Raw genomic sequence first — 22,625 nt, forward strand, 5'->3', positions numbered from 1 at the left:
TATAGTTACATTTTGAATGTGCTTAAACACAAACTGGGTACAAAAACATATCTCTCTCATATCTCTTTCTTTTTGTTCTTAATTTTCAGTCAAAACTAAACATAAAATACTAGCAATATTTCATATTTTGAAGTGTTTTTCCTTTTTTTATACAAAAAAATATCCAAAAACAAGCTTATGTAGAGGTTATTAGCTAAACCTGGCTGGCATTTATTTTATTATTGTACAAATATGAAGGTGAAACTTGCACTAAAATGTTTATTAACACGTTAAAGCATTTTGCAATGTTTATTATTATATTTAAACTGTACATTATAATAACAGCCAGTGCAAATCGTAAAGTGGTGCATCACAGCAAAATATGCTTTAAAACACAGCTAGCTATCTATAGAAAGAATTGTAGGTATCTGTTTTATTTTCCCACCAATAAACATACAAAAACATGGAGAGGTGTTAGCTAAATCTGGCCTGCATGAATTACTTTATTATTGTACAAACATGAAAGTTCTAAAATGTTCAGTAACGCAGTACCTTGAGGCTTTTTGAAATGTTTTTTGCTATATTTATACTGTACATTAAATTTATATTTGGTGGCAGCCAGTGCAAAGTTTAAAAATGCTTACAAAAAGAGTTATCTAGCTAAAAAGCTAATGGTTACAACACAAAAAAATGTGGGTAACTGTTAAAAAACATATTTAAAACAAATAATTACAAATAAATAATACTTGTGAGACTGCCCAACACTATCAGCTAATACTGCATCTGATGTCTATCAGCCATAGTTATCAGCTAGCGGGCCAATATAAACTATGAGTATTCTAATTCTGTGTGATGATGGCGGACCCCGCCACTATTAATTAAAGCCTCTCCACAGTTTATTTTGGCATTTTGATGATACTGACTGTCCTGTTATTTCCTGGCGTTGTTTAGCCACACTGTTTGACAAATATTGTTTTGACAAACAACATTATTTTAAGCTCAAGGTTAAAGAAAAAGATGGCTGTTGCTAAAATGTAAAGATGACATGACTGCTGGTCATCCTCAAAGCGCGCGTCATAAACATGATAACCATCATTGTGAGCTAGCGAGTCTACATATCTTTAGCATATTTGTAGCATTATAGCTGAGTTATATCTCTCTGTGTCGGTGTGTCTGTTTTTCTGTCTGTCTCTTGGTCATTTCGTCTGTCAGTTTGTCTTTTTCTAACTTAGTTACGTTACTTAGTTACTTAGTTGCGTGTTGGTAATGTTAATACTGGTATCTGTAGCATATGTGTGATGAACGGGTGAAATCAACGCAGTGGCTGAAATGGCACAACAGACCAACTGTCTCTCTTTTGCTCTCCTTTTTACTGTCGCACCGCAGGATGGATAGACGTGTTTCCCCGTTCCAACATTTGTAATGCCAGTCGTTGTGAAGGTTTATATCGCCCACCAGCGACAGCACCTGGCTCCTAATAGACTTAGCTGCTAAAAAGTGCACAACTTTTGAGCACAAACATGAAGAATATCTCCATTCAGCAACAACAGAAAAGTCCGGATGGAGAAAAAAATAAAATAAATCATAGTGCTGTCTTGAGCGACTTCCAAAAAGTTCATGACCTCAGAAAAACGTCTATCCTTCCTGCCGTGCACTCAGCCCAGCCTGTGGCGGTGCAGAATCAGCCAAATGGCGCCCTGCCTCTAAAACAACACAAAGCTGCACCCAAAGAAGACAGTAAAGAAGAAAGCAAAAGAGAGAGTTTGTGTGTTGTTCTTGTCTTGATACACAGTAAATTCATCAATTTAAGTGTCATGTTGGCGTTTTCCAAAGATACTGTAGCTATAATCTGACTGCCTGGCTAAAGAAGGTCTTTAAAAACAGAGGAAATGCTATTCATTATGTGCTTTTGTAGCAAAAGTGCTAGATATAAAATTTAATGTTCATCTAAAGATAAACTTCACTGCATAAGGACTAAAATAATTAAAATACTTTTCAGATGTAGTCAAAAGACGGTTTGTTTCCAATAACTGGAAACTCAAAAGCATGAAGCACTTTGGAGTATTTCTGGAAACTTTTGTGGTTTGACAGCCAAACATACTTTTGTAACATTCTCTGAGTTTAGAGGAGCCGCATATAAATCACGCTTTGTAGTGCTTGGGTCAGCGCCACGTCCAGCTGAGGTTTGCATGACCTCCACCGTCTCCCGCACCTGTTCTCCACGTCCCCTTGTGCATCGGCATCCCTTTATATCTCGGAGTTCAAAAGCAGTCTCCAGGCTATAATCCCCCCTCGTGAAAGTACTTTGGCTCTGCCTGCATTGTGTGGTCTTTCTGTCAGTCTCCACGTCTTTATTTTTTCTCCACTCAGCCCTGTAATGTTTGTCTTACCGTCCAAACTAACCTCTGTTTCTTCTGACTTCTTCCTGTCAGTCATTGCTCTTGGTGCTGCGACTAGTCTTGCTCAGCACCGAGTTAAGTTCGTCCAGCAGATTAGGCGGCATCATACTTTCCCCGCCCAGAACGGGTCTCCTGCCGAGGGTCTTACAGCCGCTCTGAGGAGGAACGGGCGAAGCCGCGGGCTGCCACAGTCTGGACGGGGACAGGGAAGGGAGGTGTCGAGGCTTGCCAGAATCCGCCGAGGCTCTCCTGTGTGGGACTTCTGGGGCCTTGAGCGTGTCGACGTGCTTCGGGCAGTTGGCGGTGGTGTTTGTCTTGTGGTGCAGAGTGGCGTCCTTGGTGGGCCTTAGGGTGTCATCAGCAAGAGAAATCCTCTTGTCTGTCAGCTGTGGGCAAACATGGCACATAAAGATGAATGGCAATGAGTCAACCACAGACTACAGGAGCGACTTTGCCAGATTTAGGACAGCGCCCTGGACTCAGATTTAGAGAGTTAAACATCCACATCAGTGTCACTGCGGTAGTAATGAAATTATTTTATGTGTGAAACATTTTAACAGAACTCATTCCTCTGTTTCTCCCAGTCTCAAACAAATAAATGAATAACTTTATTTATACGGCACTTTTAAAAACACAAGTTTACAAAACGCTTTGACAAACAAAACAAAAAGAGATGGAATACAGACAGCGATGCAACGATGGAAAGCCAAACAGACCTACTGAACACAAGTGAGAAGAAACTAGGAAAGAGGACAAAAAATGCAAGAAATAAACCAAAAACAACTGCAGAAACAAAGGCAATAAAACCACAAATACAAGGAAATAAAAGAGATGAAACATAAATAAAAAAGGTGAAATCAATAAAGATAAATAAAAAGAAATAAAAAGACAAAATAAAAAGATAAAAAGTCTAACTTGAATCCAGCAAAAAAAAAAAGAAATCAAGCTATTTTAGAACCGTGAAAAACTATTTATAGACAGCGTTCCCGCTCTCTTTTCATTTTTCAAGTATTTTTTTTCAATACTGATCTAACACACAAACACACACACTAAAAAGTTCCTTTTTTGGGTAGTCTAATTTTAAAGACGTGCAATCTATGGCAAAAAAAGCTACCAAGAATCTCAAACTAATAGTAAATAACTATTTTCTTAATAATTGTTCAATTATTTCTGTGATAAATTTTACAAATAACTATCCCTTTCAGATGGTAACGCTGATAATTTGCTGGGCAGTTTGTTCTTTTCTAAAGATGGTGAACTTTGAAAAAATGGACATTTTACTTTCTCACATTTTCCATGTGTTTTCCATGACTGAAAAACTTTCCCTCAGATTTTCCAGGATGCCTGGGAAAGTAAGATAGCTCTGAAAACAAACTGAACTAAACTGAAGATAAAAACAAAAATAAATACAGATGGAAAACACAAAACTATAACAACTTTGCAGAAACGTTTATATGCGGTTCATTTACTGTTTATAGTTAATTTCTCACCTGTTTGCTGGTATTGTGGTTGGGTGCTGGATTCTTCCAGCCTTCGGTCACAGCACTGCCTCTCGACGATTTATGATCTGCTGCTTCTTTTGAGTTTCCGCTCTTAGAGCAGATGTCTGAACCGTACTGAAGACACAACAACCAAAAGTAGAAATGATTAGTCCCAAAATACTTTTATTTCTGTTTTTTATCTGGCAGTGATTTAATGTGGACACAAAAACAGTCCATGTTGACTCACTGGTTTTATTTATTCATAACCTTTTCTAAGTTTTGGAATGGGAGTTTGTATTTTGCTTCCTCAGAAAATAAAGTGAAACACAAACAAATGCATCTCTAAACTTTTTTGAGACATTTCCTTCACCATGACGATCCACTTCAATATATCTTTTAAGGAGCTTTTAAAAACAAGAACAATTAACCAAAGAGATGTACAAAATAACAAAAAAACTCGATAAAGCACAAACACCCAAAGACCAGTTTAAAAGACAATAAATAAAAAAGCAGTATAAAAACTCACAGTGAAGTAAAATCTAAGCAGTGAAGAGGAAAGTTTAAAAACAGGCGACTCGTTCCAGAGTTTGGAGGCGCTGTGCTTTAACCTTGATCTTGGGACAATCAGAAACAACTGGTCAGCAAACCTGAGTGACCTTGGTTGGACATGTGGTCTTAAAAGGTCAAAGACATAGCCCAGTTAATGATTTATAGGCACACAATAATATCTTAGAATCAATACTTTTAAGCCTACAGGGAGCCAGTGAAGGTGCTCCTGTTAACTGACCAGTGACTGAGGAAATAACTGGAATAAAGGAAGAGGAAATAAATGAGTGGGTATCAGTGTTTAAGATGTATAACAGGGTTTATTAACATGTGTAACAATACATTTTCATAATTTTCCATGACTCTGAAGCAGATTTTAAAGACCAAAAAGAAATGACCATTGATACTCCTTATTGGTCCTTCTCATTACTTTCTAATAGCTTTTTTGAATATATAATGTTATATTTATATTAATTTATTAATTATTAAATAATGAATTTAGAACAGGATTAGACCTGAATATTTAAAAATAACTTAGGGAATGTTTGCTATTTATGAGAGGGGAGAGGGTGGTTCAAAAAAGGAGGGAGGCATGTAAAATAATTTTTCAAGCACTGGGGAGGGAGTTTTTATTTTACTGCTGATCATTACAGAAAACTCCTATTCTTTTTTTCTTTTTATCTTTAAATTGTTCTTTGGTCATTTTTAAAGAAAGGAAATGGGACAATTTTTTTTCTTAAAGATTTTTCTGACTTTTAAAGAAAGTCACAAAAATACAGCATTTATCACAGTCAGAAAAAAATAAAAATATTGTGCGTGTATTCTAAAATACAGCATGTTAGTTTGCGAATCAAAATGCAATAACATTTCCAGAACTTTTAGGGTATATTTAGTTGTGCAAAACATTTCCAGGCTATTTAATACTAATTACTATTTGCCTTTTCCAGTATTTTTTTATGACCATACGAACTGTGTATAGATATAAAATGCTATTTTTGGCTGGACTTAGACAAGCTTCTGTAAATTGAGGTAAAGTCAGAGGGGTGACGGTCTTGTGTGTCATCACAGCGGTGCGACCGATCTCTGGCTAAACTTTCTCTTTAACAACTTCTCCTTTTACATCGCAGTGACCCCCAGACCTATAGAACCGTCTCTCTTTAACAAATCTGTATTTCATCACTAGCCGGGACCTGTCCTTGGACCTTTACACCTTCCTCCCCCCCAACCCCGACACTCACCACCGACACCACCAGCAGCTATTCCACCTTGCTTCTAAACGAGCTCCTCCACTGCCAGTTGCTATGGAAACTGTCTGAGCACAATGCTCGCTAACAGGTAAGAGAAAGGAAATCAAGAACACTGAAGTGCTCTCTGTCTACTTTCTCATCTACACTTTCTCTCTGCCCTTCCTACAAGTCCTGTGTCCTTCCCACAAGCTGTAAGCTGACAATCCTGATATTTAGCGGATTTGGGGAGGGGGTGGGGAATCCTAATATTTTTAGCCGGCTACAGATTTAGTTGTTGCAGAGCTAAGAGCTTTCGCAAAGAGCAGAGAAAAGTCACTGAAATAAACACCTTGAAACACTTAGAAACAACAGACCAAAATTGGCTTCCCCTTTAGATCAATCTCTCCCTGACAGTGTTGCCCTATTTACTCGCTAACCCAAACTAAGGCACTAAAAGGCTTTTACAGTAAACACCTGTGATAAACAACAACATGCTGCAGACTGCTTCCCATAAAGGAACCCAAGCAAAGGGCTAACACCGATTAAATGCTGAAATCCACAGATCTTTCACAGTGCCGTCATTTGGCCTGAGCCCCAAATAGTTTATACAAAGCTCCAGATCTAAAGCCACGAATATTTTTCCTTAAACCTCCCTGATTGACTCAGGGAAAATGCATTAACTTCGTCCTGCGTGATGTTTTCATGGATCATCAGAAACCTGAAAATCCAACAATAATTTATGTTTTCATAGTTTGAGGCTATAATATTTGGTGCAATTTTGGTGACTTTTTATTTTGGTCGGCCTGTGGATTTTGGAAGAGTAAAGCTGTTTACAATTTTAAAAGAGTAAAAACTAAAACGGCAAAAATTGTCAGAGAAAAAACTAAATTGACAAAAACTTTTAAAGAAAAAGACAAAAAAAAAAAAAAACACCAAAAATTTTAAGCAAGAAAACTACCCAGAATTTTTTTTTTTTTTTACAGAAAATAAGATTGTCAAGGAATTGAAAAGAAAATCACCAAAACTTTTTTTAAAAGCAAAGAAAAATGCCAAAAAAAATTTAAAAGAAAAAAAATTGCCAAAAACAAACAAACAAAAAAACACTGGCCTGCGAGTTGGAAGCTATGTTTTCTTAAAAAAAATAATAAATTGGGCCTTAACCCTTACAGAGGTCCAGGTTAAGCCCCCGGTGTTTTCAAACCCTAAAGACACCCCTGATCTTTTATTTTAGGATGAGTGTGATGTTCTGAAATTAGCAGAAAATAGACACAAGTATTTAGTCTAATGAGGAAACATGGGCATTTTTTCACTGTGGGATGAATATGAGAGTGAAAATAATACAAAAATATGACACATCCGTCGCTGCTCTGCCTGCGTTTGCTTTGCCGTGCATTATTTATGTCATATGTGCTGTGTCAGCGGCTGACAGCGACAACACTTAGCTGTATCTGGGGGCTAAGTACCACAATGTGATTGTTACAGTCGCCTTGACCTTATTCTCACAGCTTTTCCACATAAAATGATTTATGTTATTGCTGAGTGACCTCGAAAACTTTACAGTTCTTTCCCTGTTTATGTATTTCATCTGCCTAACGGCACAATGGAAATGGATGATTGGGGGAAATATGATTTATCATATCTCCCTGTTCTGAGATATGGATTGTAAAAGATGATTTATTCCGGCCGTAATCGAGTGTATTTTTCATCCGAATGGGGAAAGGAAAAGGAGGATGTGTCCGCAATGTGCGTGTCACATTCACTGATATTTCTGCTTTGCAGTAAAAGGGTTAGAGAAAAGAAAACTTCTCCCGCACTCCCAAAAGTCACTGCAAGCTCTGCACATTAAATTGCTTTATTAAGCGTTTGCATGAGTGCTTCTCTCACTCCAGCTCTGACATCTCTGTTGCACGTCATCTTACCTTCATCCCGATGATGTCCGTCACCCAGCTGACCTGCGCCTCCCTCGTCTCGCAGCAGAAATGCCTGAGGAGGGAAAGCTCAGTGGCATGAGTCACTGGTTTCCACCTTGCTATTTCCACACTCATTTTAACCAGGTGACTGGATTTGGTGAGTCAGAGGATTGGACAACTGAGGGGACAGTTTACAGACCTGATGATGGGTGGCCTGGCTGTCACTACCCGTGATTACACTAATCTGCATGAGTAAAACATACCTTTGCAGGAACCTGGTAATTAGTTCTGTGGAGAACAATCTAGAAAATAATACCTGTCACCTATTCAGGTTTGTACAGTGTTGATTGGTTTTGAGCTATTTCTGGTGTCTGCTAATATGTTCATGTACTACACTGTACAAAACTGCATGTTACTGTATGTATGCTTTTATTAAAGCCCTTTGAGGCACATCTCTTCTTTGTGAATTTAACACTAAGAACTATTACCTATACTACTACTAATACTAATAATCATAATAACAATAAAGTTTATTTTTACAGCACTTACAAAACCAATCTTACAAAGTAAATCACAATGAAACAGAAAAAAAGCAAAAATACAACACACACACACAAAAAAAATGTTTGAATTTAAAATTAAACCGAGCAGTGCATGAAGAGTAGGGTACATAATAATGATAATAATAATAATAATAACAATCAGGTGGGATCATGTATTCTTTTTTTATTTATCTGGATATATGTAGCACTATGTGCTACATTATTTTTTAACAAAAGTGCTGTACAAATAAAGTTTGATTGATTGACTGAAAACCAGACAGCAGCCTCTCTCCATGTGATTATGGTTAATGTATTTTAACAGCACTGTGGGTCCCACTACTGATCCACTTTGATATTTACAAAGTGCTTTGAATTCAACTTTTTAACCCTCCACCCTTTAACCCTGCCACTTGATTTTTCTGTTTTAGAGATATTATAGGAGGAAAAGGTTCAACATCACACTCATCAATAATTGAATTAGAGGAGTTTTTTGGCACTCACCATTGTTGTTTATCAGTGTAGACTGTGAAGCCCCAGCTGTTAAAACAAAAAAGACTCGGGTTAGATTCAGAGATTTAGCTTCTGCAAACTGAAACATGCAATGTCCTGAACACCAACCTCATTTGAAGAAAGAGGTTAAAAACATGTTTTTGTGAAAGAAAAGCAGTTGAGAAAGTATTGTTGAAGATAGCAGCAGGTCAAAACCTTTTCATCAAAATGCAAAAGTTCACAAATGCCAGGTGCTAAACAGTAGAACTGATTTAATCAATCAGTGCAGTTCCAGCCTACGTGTTTATGACAGGGCAGACCTCAATATGCTCAAGGCCAAAGTGTACAACACACTGAGCTCATGCTGCTCATTATAAGCCGTAAAGTACAGTTTGTTCTGAGGAGATGCAAGATACTGAATCTCTGTAGTCTGCTATATTTAAACTAAACACGAAATACACTGTAGCCTTCTTACTATGTACTTTAGAGTCTGGATACATTAAAGTAAGCATGGAAAAAAATAATTAAAAATCACTTATAATCCACATTTCGAACAATTATCATTAAAACTTCTGCAAACTCTACTGATAACATGTTTATATTGAGCGTGGTTATGCTCGAACAACCCATCCTCACTCCTCACAAATCCCAAAGCTTGGTAAGTGGCCCTGAGCATCAGTATGTATATTTTGTTGCAATAAACAATGTTAGGCCGTGTTTATCAAAGTATGCATAGCTGCATGTACACTGGAATATTAGTGGAATATTAATCTTCATTAGCTACGTAAACAGTTGTGTAGGAATATTGGCTAGTTTGGAATAAGGACAAAAAAATTGATTTTTGTGCATATTTTACAACGCCAAATGGCACAGCAAGTGCTAAACCAGAAGAACAAAAACAACTGTGTGTGACATGGAGGAAAAAATAGAAAATATAACTAGAATAAAGTAGCATTTGTATGCCTCCACAAACTGATCAAGTTGCATTTACAGTCTCCATGTCGTTTGACCAAGCTACCAAAATCTAAGCAGTTCAGTCTTGAGTTGGACGTTTGTGCCAAATTTGAGGAACTCCTTGAAAGCCTTCTTGAGATATTTTGTCCACGAGAATGAGATGGACGCAAGGCCACCTTGACCTTTGACCAGAAGAACTTCATCAGTTCTTCGTTGACTCAAAGTGGACGTTTGTGCCAAATTAAACGAAATTCCCTCACGGCGTTCTTGAGATATCGAGTTCACAAGAAAATGATGGAGGGAAAACCTGAAAACATGATGCCTCTGGCTTCGGCCATCAATGGGCAGAAGCATAAAAATGGGCGGGGCAGAATGAAATGAATAGTTATGAACATTAATTTTCACTCAGATTTTCATGGATGCTTAATAAGACACTTAAATATCACTTTTACTCTTTCAGACAAATTTCAAACAGCTTTAAATGATCACACATGAATAAACTGTATGATGCTGCAGGCTAAAAAAAGGAGAAATTCTACCTTCACTCCTGTTTTTGTATGCTGAAAGATGTATACATACATATTATGAACATTCATTTTCAATCAGATTTCCGCGGATGCTTAATCAGAGACTTAAATATGATATATGCATTTACTCTTTCAGACAAATATCCAGCTGATTTAAATGATCACAAATGAGTAAATTGTACGATGCTGCAGGCTAAAGAAAAAAGAGAAATACTACCCACACTCATGTTTTTGTATGCTGAAAGGTGTACGCATACATGTAATATGTGCGTTTCAGTGTGAATTAACCTGCACAGAGGCAGAATAAGGTGAAAAGACCACCTTCCAGGAGAATATACCTTCTCTGAAACCCTTCACAGCCGTGGCTCAACAGGAGCAGAGAAGTGGGGGAAGAACAAAGCGAAAGAGGGGGCAGAGAGAGAGAGCCGGCAGCCTGGAGCACCACTCCTGTGAGTTAAGGCAGCCGATCCAGCCCCGCAGTAGGCCGCTCACAGATAGACCTCTGCCTAATGAGGTACTGGAGCGCTGCCTCTCCTAACCCTCTCACTATGACTCCCTCCGTTCTCCTCAGCACTCTGTCTTTATTTCTTTATTCACCGTATCACTTCTCCCACAGCCCACTCCACAGTATATCTATGATACCACGCTGTATCATCCTCTCCTTCTGCGCCTCTTTCCCCCCTCCTCTCTCTCTTCATCTCCCACTCCCTCTCTCTCTTATCCACTTTCTCTCCCCTGAAGGACGGCGTAATGCAGACAATCGCTTGCTGGACTCATTTTTCACGCTTCCCCAGACTCCAAATTCCGACATGGGGAAAATTATGAGGAATTAGAATTGGGTAATGTGCAATATAAGGTATGGCTCCTCAAAAAAAAAAAAAAAAAAAAAAGGTTGACCAACAAGAGCTGCAGAGGGTTTGGCATGTGCCATAAATTATACTAATAGAGAATCATTAAAATAAAACAGTGGCAGCAAATGTGCAGAACAGTTTGTATTTGTTAAAACGCAATTACATTTAATCAATTTCATTAAGGTGAACGGGGTCAGGAGTGGCTCGGGTATCTCCTGGTGACGCAAAACTTTGAGGGAAGAGAAAGGGCAATATATCTTCAGGGACAAACAGTTTACACACAAACAAAGCGGCAAATGCTAAATAATCACTAGTTCATCTTAATAACACTGAGAGGTGGATTTTGCAGCAGTTGTTTTGGCTCTAATGAGTCACGTTTCACCACATTCATTATGCAGTCACGGTGAGTTTTCGCACTGGAAACTTACAGAAAAATAGCTTGGTTTAACGCAATATTTACAGCAGGAAAAAAATACGCAAGGAGGGAATGGAAATTTAAACAAATGACCATTAAAACTGGCTCATAATTGTCAATTGACCGCTGCGGCAGAGGCACTTGTCTCTGTGATTTAACGTCTGGGAGAAGCAGGTGTAAAATTTGTGGCTCTGTCGTTTTATTGGCCGCTCGCAGAGGGAGAGAGACGAGCCATCGTCCACATTTCAGTTATATCTATATGACAATGAAAACCATTTCGCTGATGGAAACAAAAGAGAATATTGCAGCAAATGAATAAATGCTCATAAATTGCGCTTTGCAGGAGCTCAAAGTACAGGACTGAATTTATATTTTTCCAGGTATTAGGTCAGACACAACGCTCTGTTTGCTTTGAAGCAGCCAATCATGCACCTATTACACTGCAGTACATTGTTTTTATCCATTTATAGCGGTAATCTTGTCAGAGCACAAACACAAACATGTATTTTACTTTGACAACTTCTTCACGTAATGTGAGTGTGATGTATTTGAATGTGGAAGCTCAATGGTGACCTTGGAAACGGCAGTTTTTCTTCTTACTTTTTTTTTTAAACTGTCATCCGCAAATCATGGTCTTCCTCAGTAGTTACACAAAAAAAAGCTAAATGGATCTACATTTACGACTGCATCCATCAAAGTACTCCCACATATACCCTTTTTTTAAAAAAAAAATTGAATTAACAAAAACCAACCTTTTTCTTTGTTTTATTATATTCTTAATTTTGTCGCCCACCCTCAAGTCCAGGCTATGTACCACTTTTTTTTTACTTGGAGCCTTCCTTCTTGAGGTAAAAAGAGAGTATGTTATAAGTTATTGATATATTTTTGCACTCCATTATGTTTCTTAAAAGACTAGTTCACCCCAAAACAATATATGGTCCCAGAAACATTTCTCTATTGAATCATATTCCTGTTGGAACATGTCCAGCTGTGTTAAGAAGCTTTAATTGGTGATTTGTCATAGTAGAAAGCGCCTTTATCTCCCCAGCTGCAATGATAATGCAGACATGCCAAGATACGGAGGACATGGAAACACAGACCAATCAGTGCAGACTGGGATTTTTTGGGAGAGGCTAGAGCACAGCACAGACAGTTTGAAGAAAATTATGTTGTTTGAACATTAAAGGATGTAAACTGTTCTAGTAGAAGCCAAAAATAGAAGAATTAACCTGAAAATAGTTCCTCTTTAATGCTATGTAATAGGTAACTTTTTCAAGGACCATGGAGAGCCGAGGAATGCCAGTACTACATGCAATTTATATCGTTTTTGGGTGAACTAGTCCTGTAAACAACCCAGCATCAGGTCTAGATAGTCAACAGTACATTCACTTTTGAGTCCAATGACACTGAAAACGTGCAAATAAAATTCAAAATTTAGTAGTCCTAGTAATACTGCCAGAGAGATTTGAATCTCTCGTGTATTATTTCAGAAAAGAAACCAGATTTATTATGCATATAAGTGCAATTTACCTGGTTGGAGGTTTGAGCTTTTTCTTCAAGCCAAGGTAACATTTCACAGATTTGAGATGAATTACTTTTTCAGCTTTAGTGCCCTGCAAAAAAAAAGGGAAAGAATATTTGGATGAATAAATTAATGAGGCATAAAACTCAGCTAACTAAACAAACCAAAAATAAAGTGAAATGCCAACAAACTATCTTTGCAGCATCAAAACACAACAATCAATTTGAGCCATTGCCAGCAAAAACTCTTCTTCCAAGCAACAAAGAACAAAGTGGAAGAGAACAAAGCGAACAAAAATCAAAGTTATAGCGTGCCTCTGACACCTACACATCACAACCCACCACCCAGTCCCTGTTTCATCCAACATAATTTGCGCTAAATACAGACCTGGCAATCATTGCAGGGGTCAAAGAATATCAATTAAATTTCAGAAACACTCCTAATTTCCTTAGCATTTACATGGTAATTAACCACATTCTTGTGCAACTTGATATTTTGAAAAGCTCTCAGTGAAACCACCCCTCACCATTTTCCCTCCCCCTTTCCTGCCAGAATTACTGCACCTCCATCAATTATTAACACTTCTTCACACTCCTTTACGAATCCCATGTTTCAACGGCAGAAATGCGCTGAGAAGAAAAGGCCTCCGGGGAACTGGGGCCTGCTGGTCCTCTCTGAAGCACACATTGTATTTCCTCCTTTTTAGAAAGAGAGTGGGTTGTTGCCATCACTATGTTTTATTTCCCTACTTAATTTGGGTGGAGTTCAGTCTATTTGGTTGCAATTATGTGGGCGCCATTCTAAAACATTTCAGTTTTCTAAAGCAGTTCTATAACCTTTTCAATTCCCCCGTGATACAAAGCACTCTCTGTTCGCCTGATACTTTGTGTTTGCGTGCACAAACCCGTGGTGGAAAGTGTTTACAGTTGATGTGGAAGCAGATTAAGGTCAAAATAAAAGTGTGCTTACTTTGATATCTCTGTAGAGCAGCAGATGCGCTGCACGTAGTACAACATATTTGTCCTGAAATTTGTGTCCCGACAGCAGTTTGGAGGATCCATCGTTGAACTTCAGATAGTCTCCTTTTTTAAAATGCCTTTGATCTGCTAAAAAAAATGAAATCCATTAAAGGGGATTTTTTTCGGTAGCCCAAATTGGATGCACAAGTCTATCAGCTGGTGCTGAGATGATTAGTCAGATTATCCTCAAGTCAATTTTGATTGATTAATCATTAAATTGATTTATGAACTTTAAGTGCAAACAATTAGCTGCCTCAGCTTTTAAAATGTGATACTTCAACTACTAATTCTATTTAAGCCTTTTTTTGGTTTTCTGCTGTTTCCAGTTTAATATTATTGCTATAGCATTTCAATACAATCATTAGTCTAATGATTTAATTCAAAAAACAAGCTTGAAAACCACTGGTTGCAGAACTTTATCCATTATTTTGAGCTAACTATTCCAACATTCATATATTACTTTGAGCTAACTACTTTAACATTCATACATAACTTTGAGTTAACTATACCAACATTCATATATTACTTTGAGCTCACTACTCCAACATTTATACTTTACTTTTAGCTACCTATTCTAGCATTCGGCCTATACTATCAACTTTGTATCCATTACTTTAAGATAACTATTGAGATAATCATACATTACTTTAAGCTAACTATTTCAACATTTATCCATCAGTTTTTGCTTTTCTGAAATGTATAAATAACTTTGATCCAACTTTTCCAATATTCATGCATACATTTTTAGCTAACTATTCCAAATTTCATACTGTAAAAAAACAGTAGTTCTACAATGACAATGACAAGTAACCAGTGCAAATGAAAAGTATACATACTGGCATTAAAAGTTATTGCTTTTACACATCAGTTGCATATTGTACCTTTTCCATCTGCTTCTCTTTTAGCCTCTGTAAATTTCTTTATAACAAGAAAAGCACACCGAGGGCAGTCCAGAGCGCTCCACTCCAGCACCTGTTCAAGAATCTTCTCACTGTGGTGCAACGGCCGCTCTGTTGAAAACGAAACACCACGGGTCAGAGGGAAGTGAAGGATTAACACAAATCTGCTAGGATACAGCAGTGGTCAAAAACTGCAGACAACAAAGCCATTCTGTCTTTCGGGATGAATTATAAATGCATGAAACAAAATTCACAGCCTCATATCATTAAAATCCATGACAAATTCTAGTTAACTAAATAACAAAATTATGTTGTTGTTCTCCCCATTTTCATCACAGAGCCGTTTAAATTATCTCCAGCATATCAGGACCTGATTATAAAAACACACTCATGTGCAAAATAGACCTATTATCTCTTCCTAATTGGTGAACAGGGTACATGCTATCAGCCAAAAAAAAAAAAGTAGATAATTTGTGTACCACCACCCCTGCTCTGATGCCTCCATCTCGTCGACACTCCCCCATTTTTCATAACCAAAGGAGGTAAAAAGAGCCACAACGGCATAACTTATTCATAACAGTGGGCTTATCTTCTCTCTGGAATCTCTGCAGACCCAGGCCATGGAATTAGTTCCTCATTTCCCAACAAATATTAGCTCCCCTTTTCTGCCTATTGTCCTCGATAACAGTGTTTATCTGTAGCTATCCTCCAAAATGGCTAATTAACGCACTTTCCCTCCCTTCTTTATGGTTTTATGAGCAAAACCTGTCACGCTACCGCCTTCAAAATAGCTTGACTGTTTACTCTTCCACAAACATATTGTCTTGGCATGAAAAATATGCTGAACCGTCAGTAAATATATTCAGTATTCAACACACCTTCGTTTTTAGAAGAGGACGGCGTGTCCTCTGTAACTTTGTGAGGAGAAAAACAAACATAAGAGCGCAGCGTAAACTCTCAGTGAACTGATGAAAAGTGCACGGGGACCGCCAGCTAAGCAACTTCGCGACAAAGCTCAACTTTGACTTCCCCTTGCTCGCCGCTTCCCGTGCTATGATCAAATGTGGATGTGTAAGGCACGGGGTGCCATCAGCGCATATTAATGCAAGATGAGGTGGGTCAGCTCCCTGGGTTGATCATGCAAGGAAGATGAAGGTAATTTATGACATATGATGGTAAAGATGATTAATTAATGTGCATATCATCAAACTGACGATGCTTGGCTAATTTCTCAGTGTGCTTCCATGTTCGCAGACACTGGTTCATTAGAGAGATAACATAATCCTCTAATCACGAGGTCCTCGGATGAGAGTAAGTGTGATCTTTGTATATGCCCTGGATGAGTACAGCCATTTAAATGGTGATGTGGCGCATCAATCACTAAGTGGATATACTGTAGATGACAGCAGAAGATATAGAGGAAAAGGCTTTTACCACAGTGAGGTGTGGGATTGGACATCAGGGTAACCTCTGATTTAGCTTATGGAATAAAGTGCAGGTTTTATTTCAAAGTTTGTGAAACTGGTGAACAGAAAACAGCTTAATTCAACTCCGATCATTTAACATGCACCTGTACTGTCTAATTACATGTAAAAAGTGTGGTAAGGTATCTGATATTTATATTTAATGCCTCTTAAAAACATTTAAGGTAATTTTTAACCAAATTTCAGATATTTTTGGTATACATCTCATTATTCCAGCATCTCAGGTTAGTATTAAAATATGTAGTATACATGTAGTCTCATTGTGGGAATATGATTATTGGAGCTAAGTGCAAGTATTAGGTAAAAAGACTAAGCTAAAAAGTATTTGGTTAAGTGTAGTATTTGACAAAGTATTTTCCATATCATAAATGTGGACTGTAATGTGGAAGAGTTTGACTGATTTTGAAAAAAAAATAAGGGAAAGGCGGGAAATGAGCAAAACAGGAACAGACTCTTAGTTTATATTTGATCAGCTCTGCCTGCTTTTACTGTTTTATTGGAGTTTGAAAGAGAGAGAAAGAGGCTCTCTCTTTATCTGCTTCTATACTCACCGTGTCCATGGTTGCACAAAATGACAAAAAAGAGGAAATGCAATCTGTATTTTGAGCAAGAGCCAGCGAAAATCTATGTGCAATTCAGCGTTTTTCTTCTGGAAATTGAGCAAACTGGACACTGGCAAGATGGAGGTAAGTTTAACATTATTCATTTACTATCCACATGATCCTGTGACTTCCAAGGCTTAGGATTTATTAAACTTAATTTAAGACATTTAAAGACTTTTTTAATGATCTGCAGACACCCTGAATGAACAGGGGTCTTTCAGAGGTGCAGTAAAACATGAAAATTTGAATAAAAATGCAAATTAACAGATTGTGTGTACACACAGTGATATTACGAAAAAAACATACACTACAATGGAAGAGGCAATCCTTTTCAGACAGATCCGTGTGTGGAAATATTCATATTTTTAAGGCTTTTGTGAATCTAGCACGTCAATTAAAAATAAATGACTTCTTCGACCTTCCATCAAACAAAAAGGGAAAATGTAGTATTTGTGACTGAAGATGCTCTTTTACTTGATTAAAATAAAAGGCTTGTTTAATTTCTTCAAATTGGTTCTTAGAAGTGGTAATTAGAAGAGAGGCTTTTTGTGTACGGTGCAAAAAAAGAAAAACACATGTTGCCTTTTAAAACAAATTTGAATGTTGATTAAACTGTATCACAGTGCAGGGGAGGTCCTTTGGTGTAAGTTGATTGAGGAGGCACCTGTGCACGGCCTATTGCTCTTTTACTTAACTATAATTCAATTATGCTTTAGTTACAACAAGCAAATATTTTTGTAATTGAAAAAAAAAATTAAATCAGGATGTCTCTTCATTACATACCTCTGAATGCACTCTCCACCCATAACGTGTAGTGCTTTGATTTTCAGAGGTCAAGAGAGCAATTCAGTAGTTAGATTTGACACATACAAATTCTTGAGTTATGGCCAAAAAAAAAAAATGTTTTGTGAGGCCAGAGAGACCTTGACCTTTGGCCTTCGACTACCAAAATCTAATCAGTTCATTGTTGAGTCCAAGTGGACGTTTGTGCTAAATGTAGAAATTCCCTAAAAGTGTTCATGAGAAATACAGTCTACAAGAATGAGACATATGGGGTCATAGTGACCTTGAACTTTGACCTGTAAACACAAAATGGAGTTAGTTTATTGTTTAGTCCAAGTGGCTGTTTGTGCCAAATTTGCAGTAATTTCCTCAACAGGTTTTTGAGATCACATTTACGAGGCCAAAGCTGTCACTGGTGTGGAGGTATAAAAGAACATTTTGTGATCAATTGGGGTGACAGTGCCAACTACTCTGTTAAACACCAAATTTTGATCAGCGCTGGAGATAACCACACATCATTGTCTTAAATGCAGTATTTTCATCAGGTGACTGGAGAATCTTAAACTGGGAAATACTGTTTTACCTAACTCTCCATTCTCAATGACCTCAAAGGTGGTCCAGCAGTCATCGGCGCTGAAAGTGACGTTCCTCATACTCAGCGACGTTTCTGCGAGTTCCGACGATCTCATGCTCGGAGAGACCTACCGCAAACACAACATACAGATTAATACATACCTGGGCAAAAAAGCCAAATCAAATAAAACAGAAACAATTGAGCAAAGTCAGCACAACCTGCATAAAGCTCAGATCATAAGCTCCGTGGATCGGTATCACCACCTTCCACCATGTCTCCCTTTGACTCAATAGTTTACATGTACCTGCAGATATCTGACTCACAGCCACTGATTAAATACTTCTTTGTCGAGTTATCCGGTGTTCCTTGACAGGAGTGAACAAAGCAAATGTGCCACTTAACTCCTCTGAGAGAAAGTGGAGTGTTAAAGTCAAACTGTGCTGCTGAGCGCTCCTCTTTAACCCCATCCCTATTTTGCAGCTGCGCCGACCTGCGAAAGGAGTCTGTAACCTACAGCAGCCCGCGTGCCTTGTAAAACGCAATTACTCACACAATTGAATCAGACGTTTCTTTGATTAGTTCGCTTTTGATTTATTTCAGGGGCGGTAATCCCATCAGGTTAAACCACGAATGTCTCAGCCCTATTCTATCAACCTCTCCACCTCTCATTCTACCCGCCCTCATCCCTCATTCACCTGCCTTCGTCCCGCACTCCATCTCCACTCCTCTCTTTCTTATTTCACCTTACCACCGGAGGACCCGTGGGCACTTACACACATGCCCACATGCCAGCTGAAAGTCCAGGTGCACAGATAAAACGCAGACACACACACACAGTTATACCTTGATTAAACAACAGTTCTCCGGCTCTCTCTTTTCCAGGTACACCTCGAAGATCAAGTCCCCAGCTGGAGAGAACTGGGGGAGAGAGGAAGAAAGTAGAGTGAGACAGAGAGATCAGTTGAATTACAAAAACAATGCAGCCGGATTAATTGGCTTTTCTTCTAAATTCGCGCTCCAGTGTGGCATGAATCTAAATGGAGAAAAGTGAGAGAAACGGTTAGAGGATTTGTGGAAACCAAAGGTCGTTTTCTTAGCTGGAGGCAAACTAAATCCCGGTAGCGTTAATGGAATGCAAAACCTGGCTAAATAAAGAGAACATGCATGAGACAAACTTGTAAAGGTGGAAAGCGCAGAGTGCATGTTTCACCTGCACTAAAACTGATATGCTCTCCCCAGGTGTTACCTTTAAATGTGCTTTCAGTTTTTAAAAAAAATGTTTTTGAAGATGCACCCAGAAAAATGTTCAGGGGTTATTATTGGAATGGAAAAAAAACTAAAAAACTAAAAGAGATGCCAAGAGGGAGATATGTGCTCAATGTAAGTCTTTTCTCAGCCTTGTATTTGTACACTGCAGAATAGGGAATATATTTCATCCAATTTTCCCTTTACCACCTTCACAAAGTGTTGCTTTTTTGCAAATCAAATCCCCAAAAACTTTGATTTTAGTCATCCTCTGTTTGTGTATTCATTTCTGAAAGCTACATGAGCTAATAAAAGTACACAGAACAAAATGTTAAAGAAGCTCTGTACAATATTTAGAGCATATCTATCAAAGAGAACTCAAGTAATAAGTCCTAAAATCCGGAAATTAATTTTAGTTTTAGCACCTGCTGTTCCCTTGTCAATGGATTTTTTTTTAATGTGTTTTTGGTTAAAAGCCTTAACGAAACTTAAGAGACTTTTCACCTTTGTTCTACGACATAAAATATGTCAGTAAATACCCCACTTGTAAACTTTTATGTGTCTTAAGACAGGTGGTTGCTAACAAGGGGTTAAAGGGGTGTTTAAGCTTTAAAGGTTTTAAGATGACCTAAACTCGAGAGTATGTTTTTTCAACTTCGAACACAGTTGGGCCAGCTGTTTCCCTTGCTTCCAGTCTTTATCTTATGAGCTAAATTAAGCTAATCACATTTGCTGCAGCTGCATAGACATTCACGTGGTGACGCTCCCCTTGTCCAGCTCTTTGCAAATACACCAACAAGCTTCTTATAGATTATATATAAAACAAACAATTCTATTTATCCTTGGTATAGATTTAATTTGAGAACTGAGGTGAATAGTGGCAGCAAAACACATAAACCGAAATAATCCTCCATATGGTGCTGCTTGAATTTTTCACTCACAAATCAAGAGATGGAAGCTGAAAGAGAAAATGTATGTCTTTAACTCAATGCAACCTGTGTGAAATTAAAAGGATGACTCTAATGTGGCCTTTCTGCCTGACATTTAGGAGGTCAAACTCCCAGTAATGTTGCTCTTGTCAGTACAAATCATGGCACCTTTCTCCATGCTGGGGCTGCATCCAATTAAAATCTGAGTTTTTTGGTGTGAAAAACCAAAGAAGTTAGGAGAGAAGATGAAAATTAGAGAGATAAAGAGACAGAGAGATACAGGGTCATACTTAAGGCACCAAATCCGGATCTCTCGCCGAGGGGCTTGGTGATCCATCTCTAGAAAATGAACGACTAAGTGGGCACGAAAAGGTTTCTTTTCCCTCGGCTGTCTGGAAATTACAGTTACTTTTCCTTTGTCATTTTAATGTGCAGGTGAACTGAGGGACATTATCGGCTTGAGCCGGCAGAACTATCGCATGATAAGAGGGAGGAAGCCACTTCTGACTTCCGTGGCCCTAAAATGACACCGAAATTACAGTCATTTGAACCAATGGAGCGAAAGCTGTCATTGTTAAAATGTCACACACAGATATGGCGCCATCTTGGTTTGCTAAGTACACTCTTCCTCCTCCTCCTTCATTGTTATGCAATGGGAAAAAGACTAGACACGCTTTACAAACACAGCTTCGGTCGAGTGGAAAATGACTGATAAGAAGTAAAGCAGGGGCGGAGCCAGATGTGGAAAATAATCAGGGCTCGGCCAAAACTTTGCGGTTGCTGGGGCAATTATCCCCTAGGAGGATGTTCTTCCCCGTTTATTGCAGCTACATATTATTTTTCAAGCCATTTCAGATAATAAAATGACTGATAATCTGTACATAATTTGTGAAAAACATGATAGTTCCCAAGGAAAAAAAACATCCTGCTGAACAGAAATACTCAACTTGCTTTGCCTGGGGGCCACTTTTACAAAATTAAATTATGCCAGAGGCCAGTCGCAGCAGGTCAGATGCATGCAGGGACGCGAAGGATTTGTAGAATTTGAGGTAATTCAGGGCTTAGCCCAGACTTCTGTAGGGAGGTCCAGGGGACCCTTCAATTGCACTATTTTTATTTTTGTAAAGAACTTTGAAACTTTGGCTTATTTTTGTGAATGTAAAGGGTGATCACTGCAAAACATCTCACATTTGAACATTATTTTTTTTATTTTACAATTTTTGGTTCAATCGGCTGTTCGATAAATTAATTTCATATTGCACTTATCCTTTTTCGACTAATTTTTATTCCTCTTATAACGTTTAATTTTTTTCATAAATACTTGTACTCTATGAGAACTGAATGCAAGTAATCGCATATGGAAATTACCTACAAAGCTCTGCAAATGAACCCCCAACTATGCCAAGTAAATAACCTTGAACTCTGAAGTGAATATTAGACCGGCAGAAGAGGATTTACTAAATCATATCAGATTTCTCTATTCATTTACACATTTGAAAACCTGAAAGATTCAGGGGGGCTGGAGAAAACCCTCGCCCCTGAAGTAAAAATGTTACCGACTTGGAAAAGTGAGCAAAGTGCAACAAAAAGAAGTGTTAAATGGTTTGCTGACAGACAGATTTCTGAGCAACGAGTAAGAAAAACAGTAATGTTCTGTTCGAAATGAAGGCATTTCTAATCTTTACCAAAGTCATAAACTCTCTGCACTCACCCTGGCTGTAAATGCAAGTATTGATTTTAAAGTGCCACTTCTAACTTAGAAGGCATGACATTGCTTTGCACCTCATTATATCACTGATTTACTTACTCCCTCTGTCTAGCCATACCATCCACTTGCCGAGCTCAGGCCTCCTTGTCATTCTCTCCTTTTAAAAAGGAAACAGTTGAGGTCAAAACCTTCACCTGCGGAGCCCGAGCCCTCTGAGAAAAGATTCCTGCAAGTGTCTAAAGTGTGCAAGTGCAGACCCAGGAGCCATTTGTTGGCAACATCCTATACTTTAAATCCTAACTTGACTTCCCTCCCTGCTGGCAATTTGTCTGGAAGTAGCACTGTGCCTATGTACGGCCTCGCTGAGCAGCCAATCCAGACGTCAGTTTGCTTAATTTTGTCCAGTGATGGTCAGGGCTTCATTTTCAGCTCTGACACTCTGGATTTTGTCGAGTATTTCATATCCAAGAGACTTGACAGGACAAATTTTGACGGTGAAAAACAAGTTTTCACGACCGTCCAACACCTTTTACATGATTTG

At 38.2% G+C, this 22,625-nt stretch overlaps 1 protein-coding gene across 4 annotated transcripts in view; it reads right to left on the reverse strand.

Moving 5' to 3' along the window:
* Positions 1–397: 397 nt before the first annotated feature.
* arap2 (ArfGAP with RhoGAP domain, ankyrin repeat and PH domain 2) overlaps positions 398–22,625 on the reverse strand; it is a 141,454-nt gene continuing 119,226 nt past the window's right edge. For 3 of the 4 annotated variants that reach the window (XM_042511851.1, XM_042511853.1, XM_042511852.1), the window contains exons 25-33: positions 19,046–19,120; positions 18,212–18,329; positions 14,742–14,870; positions 13,811–13,947; positions 12,850–12,932; positions 8,585–8,620; positions 7,551–7,614; positions 3,869–3,994; positions 398–2,764 (exon numbers count right to left, since the gene is read on the reverse strand). In XM_042511851.1, the coding sequence (XP_042367785.1) occupies positions 2,408–2,764; positions 3,869–3,994; positions 7,551–7,614; positions 8,585–8,620; positions 12,850–12,932; positions 13,811–13,947; positions 14,742–14,870; positions 18,212–18,329; positions 19,046–19,120 (1,125 nt within the window). In that variant the 3' untranslated portion in view covers positions 398–2,407. The remainder of the gene's footprint in view (positions 2,765–3,868; positions 3,995–7,550; positions 7,615–8,584; positions 8,621–12,849; positions 12,933–13,810; positions 13,948–14,741; positions 14,871–18,211; positions 18,330–19,045; positions 19,121–22,625) is intronic. The other variant, XM_042511854.1, reaches the window with a different exon arrangement.

This window comes from Plectropomus leopardus, chromosome 23, assembly GCF_008729295.1.
Source record: "Plectropomus leopardus isolate mb chromosome 23, YSFRI_Pleo_2.0, whole genome shotgun sequence".
Taxonomy (NCBI): domain Eukaryota; kingdom Metazoa; phylum Chordata; class Actinopteri; order Perciformes; family Serranidae; genus Plectropomus; species Plectropomus leopardus.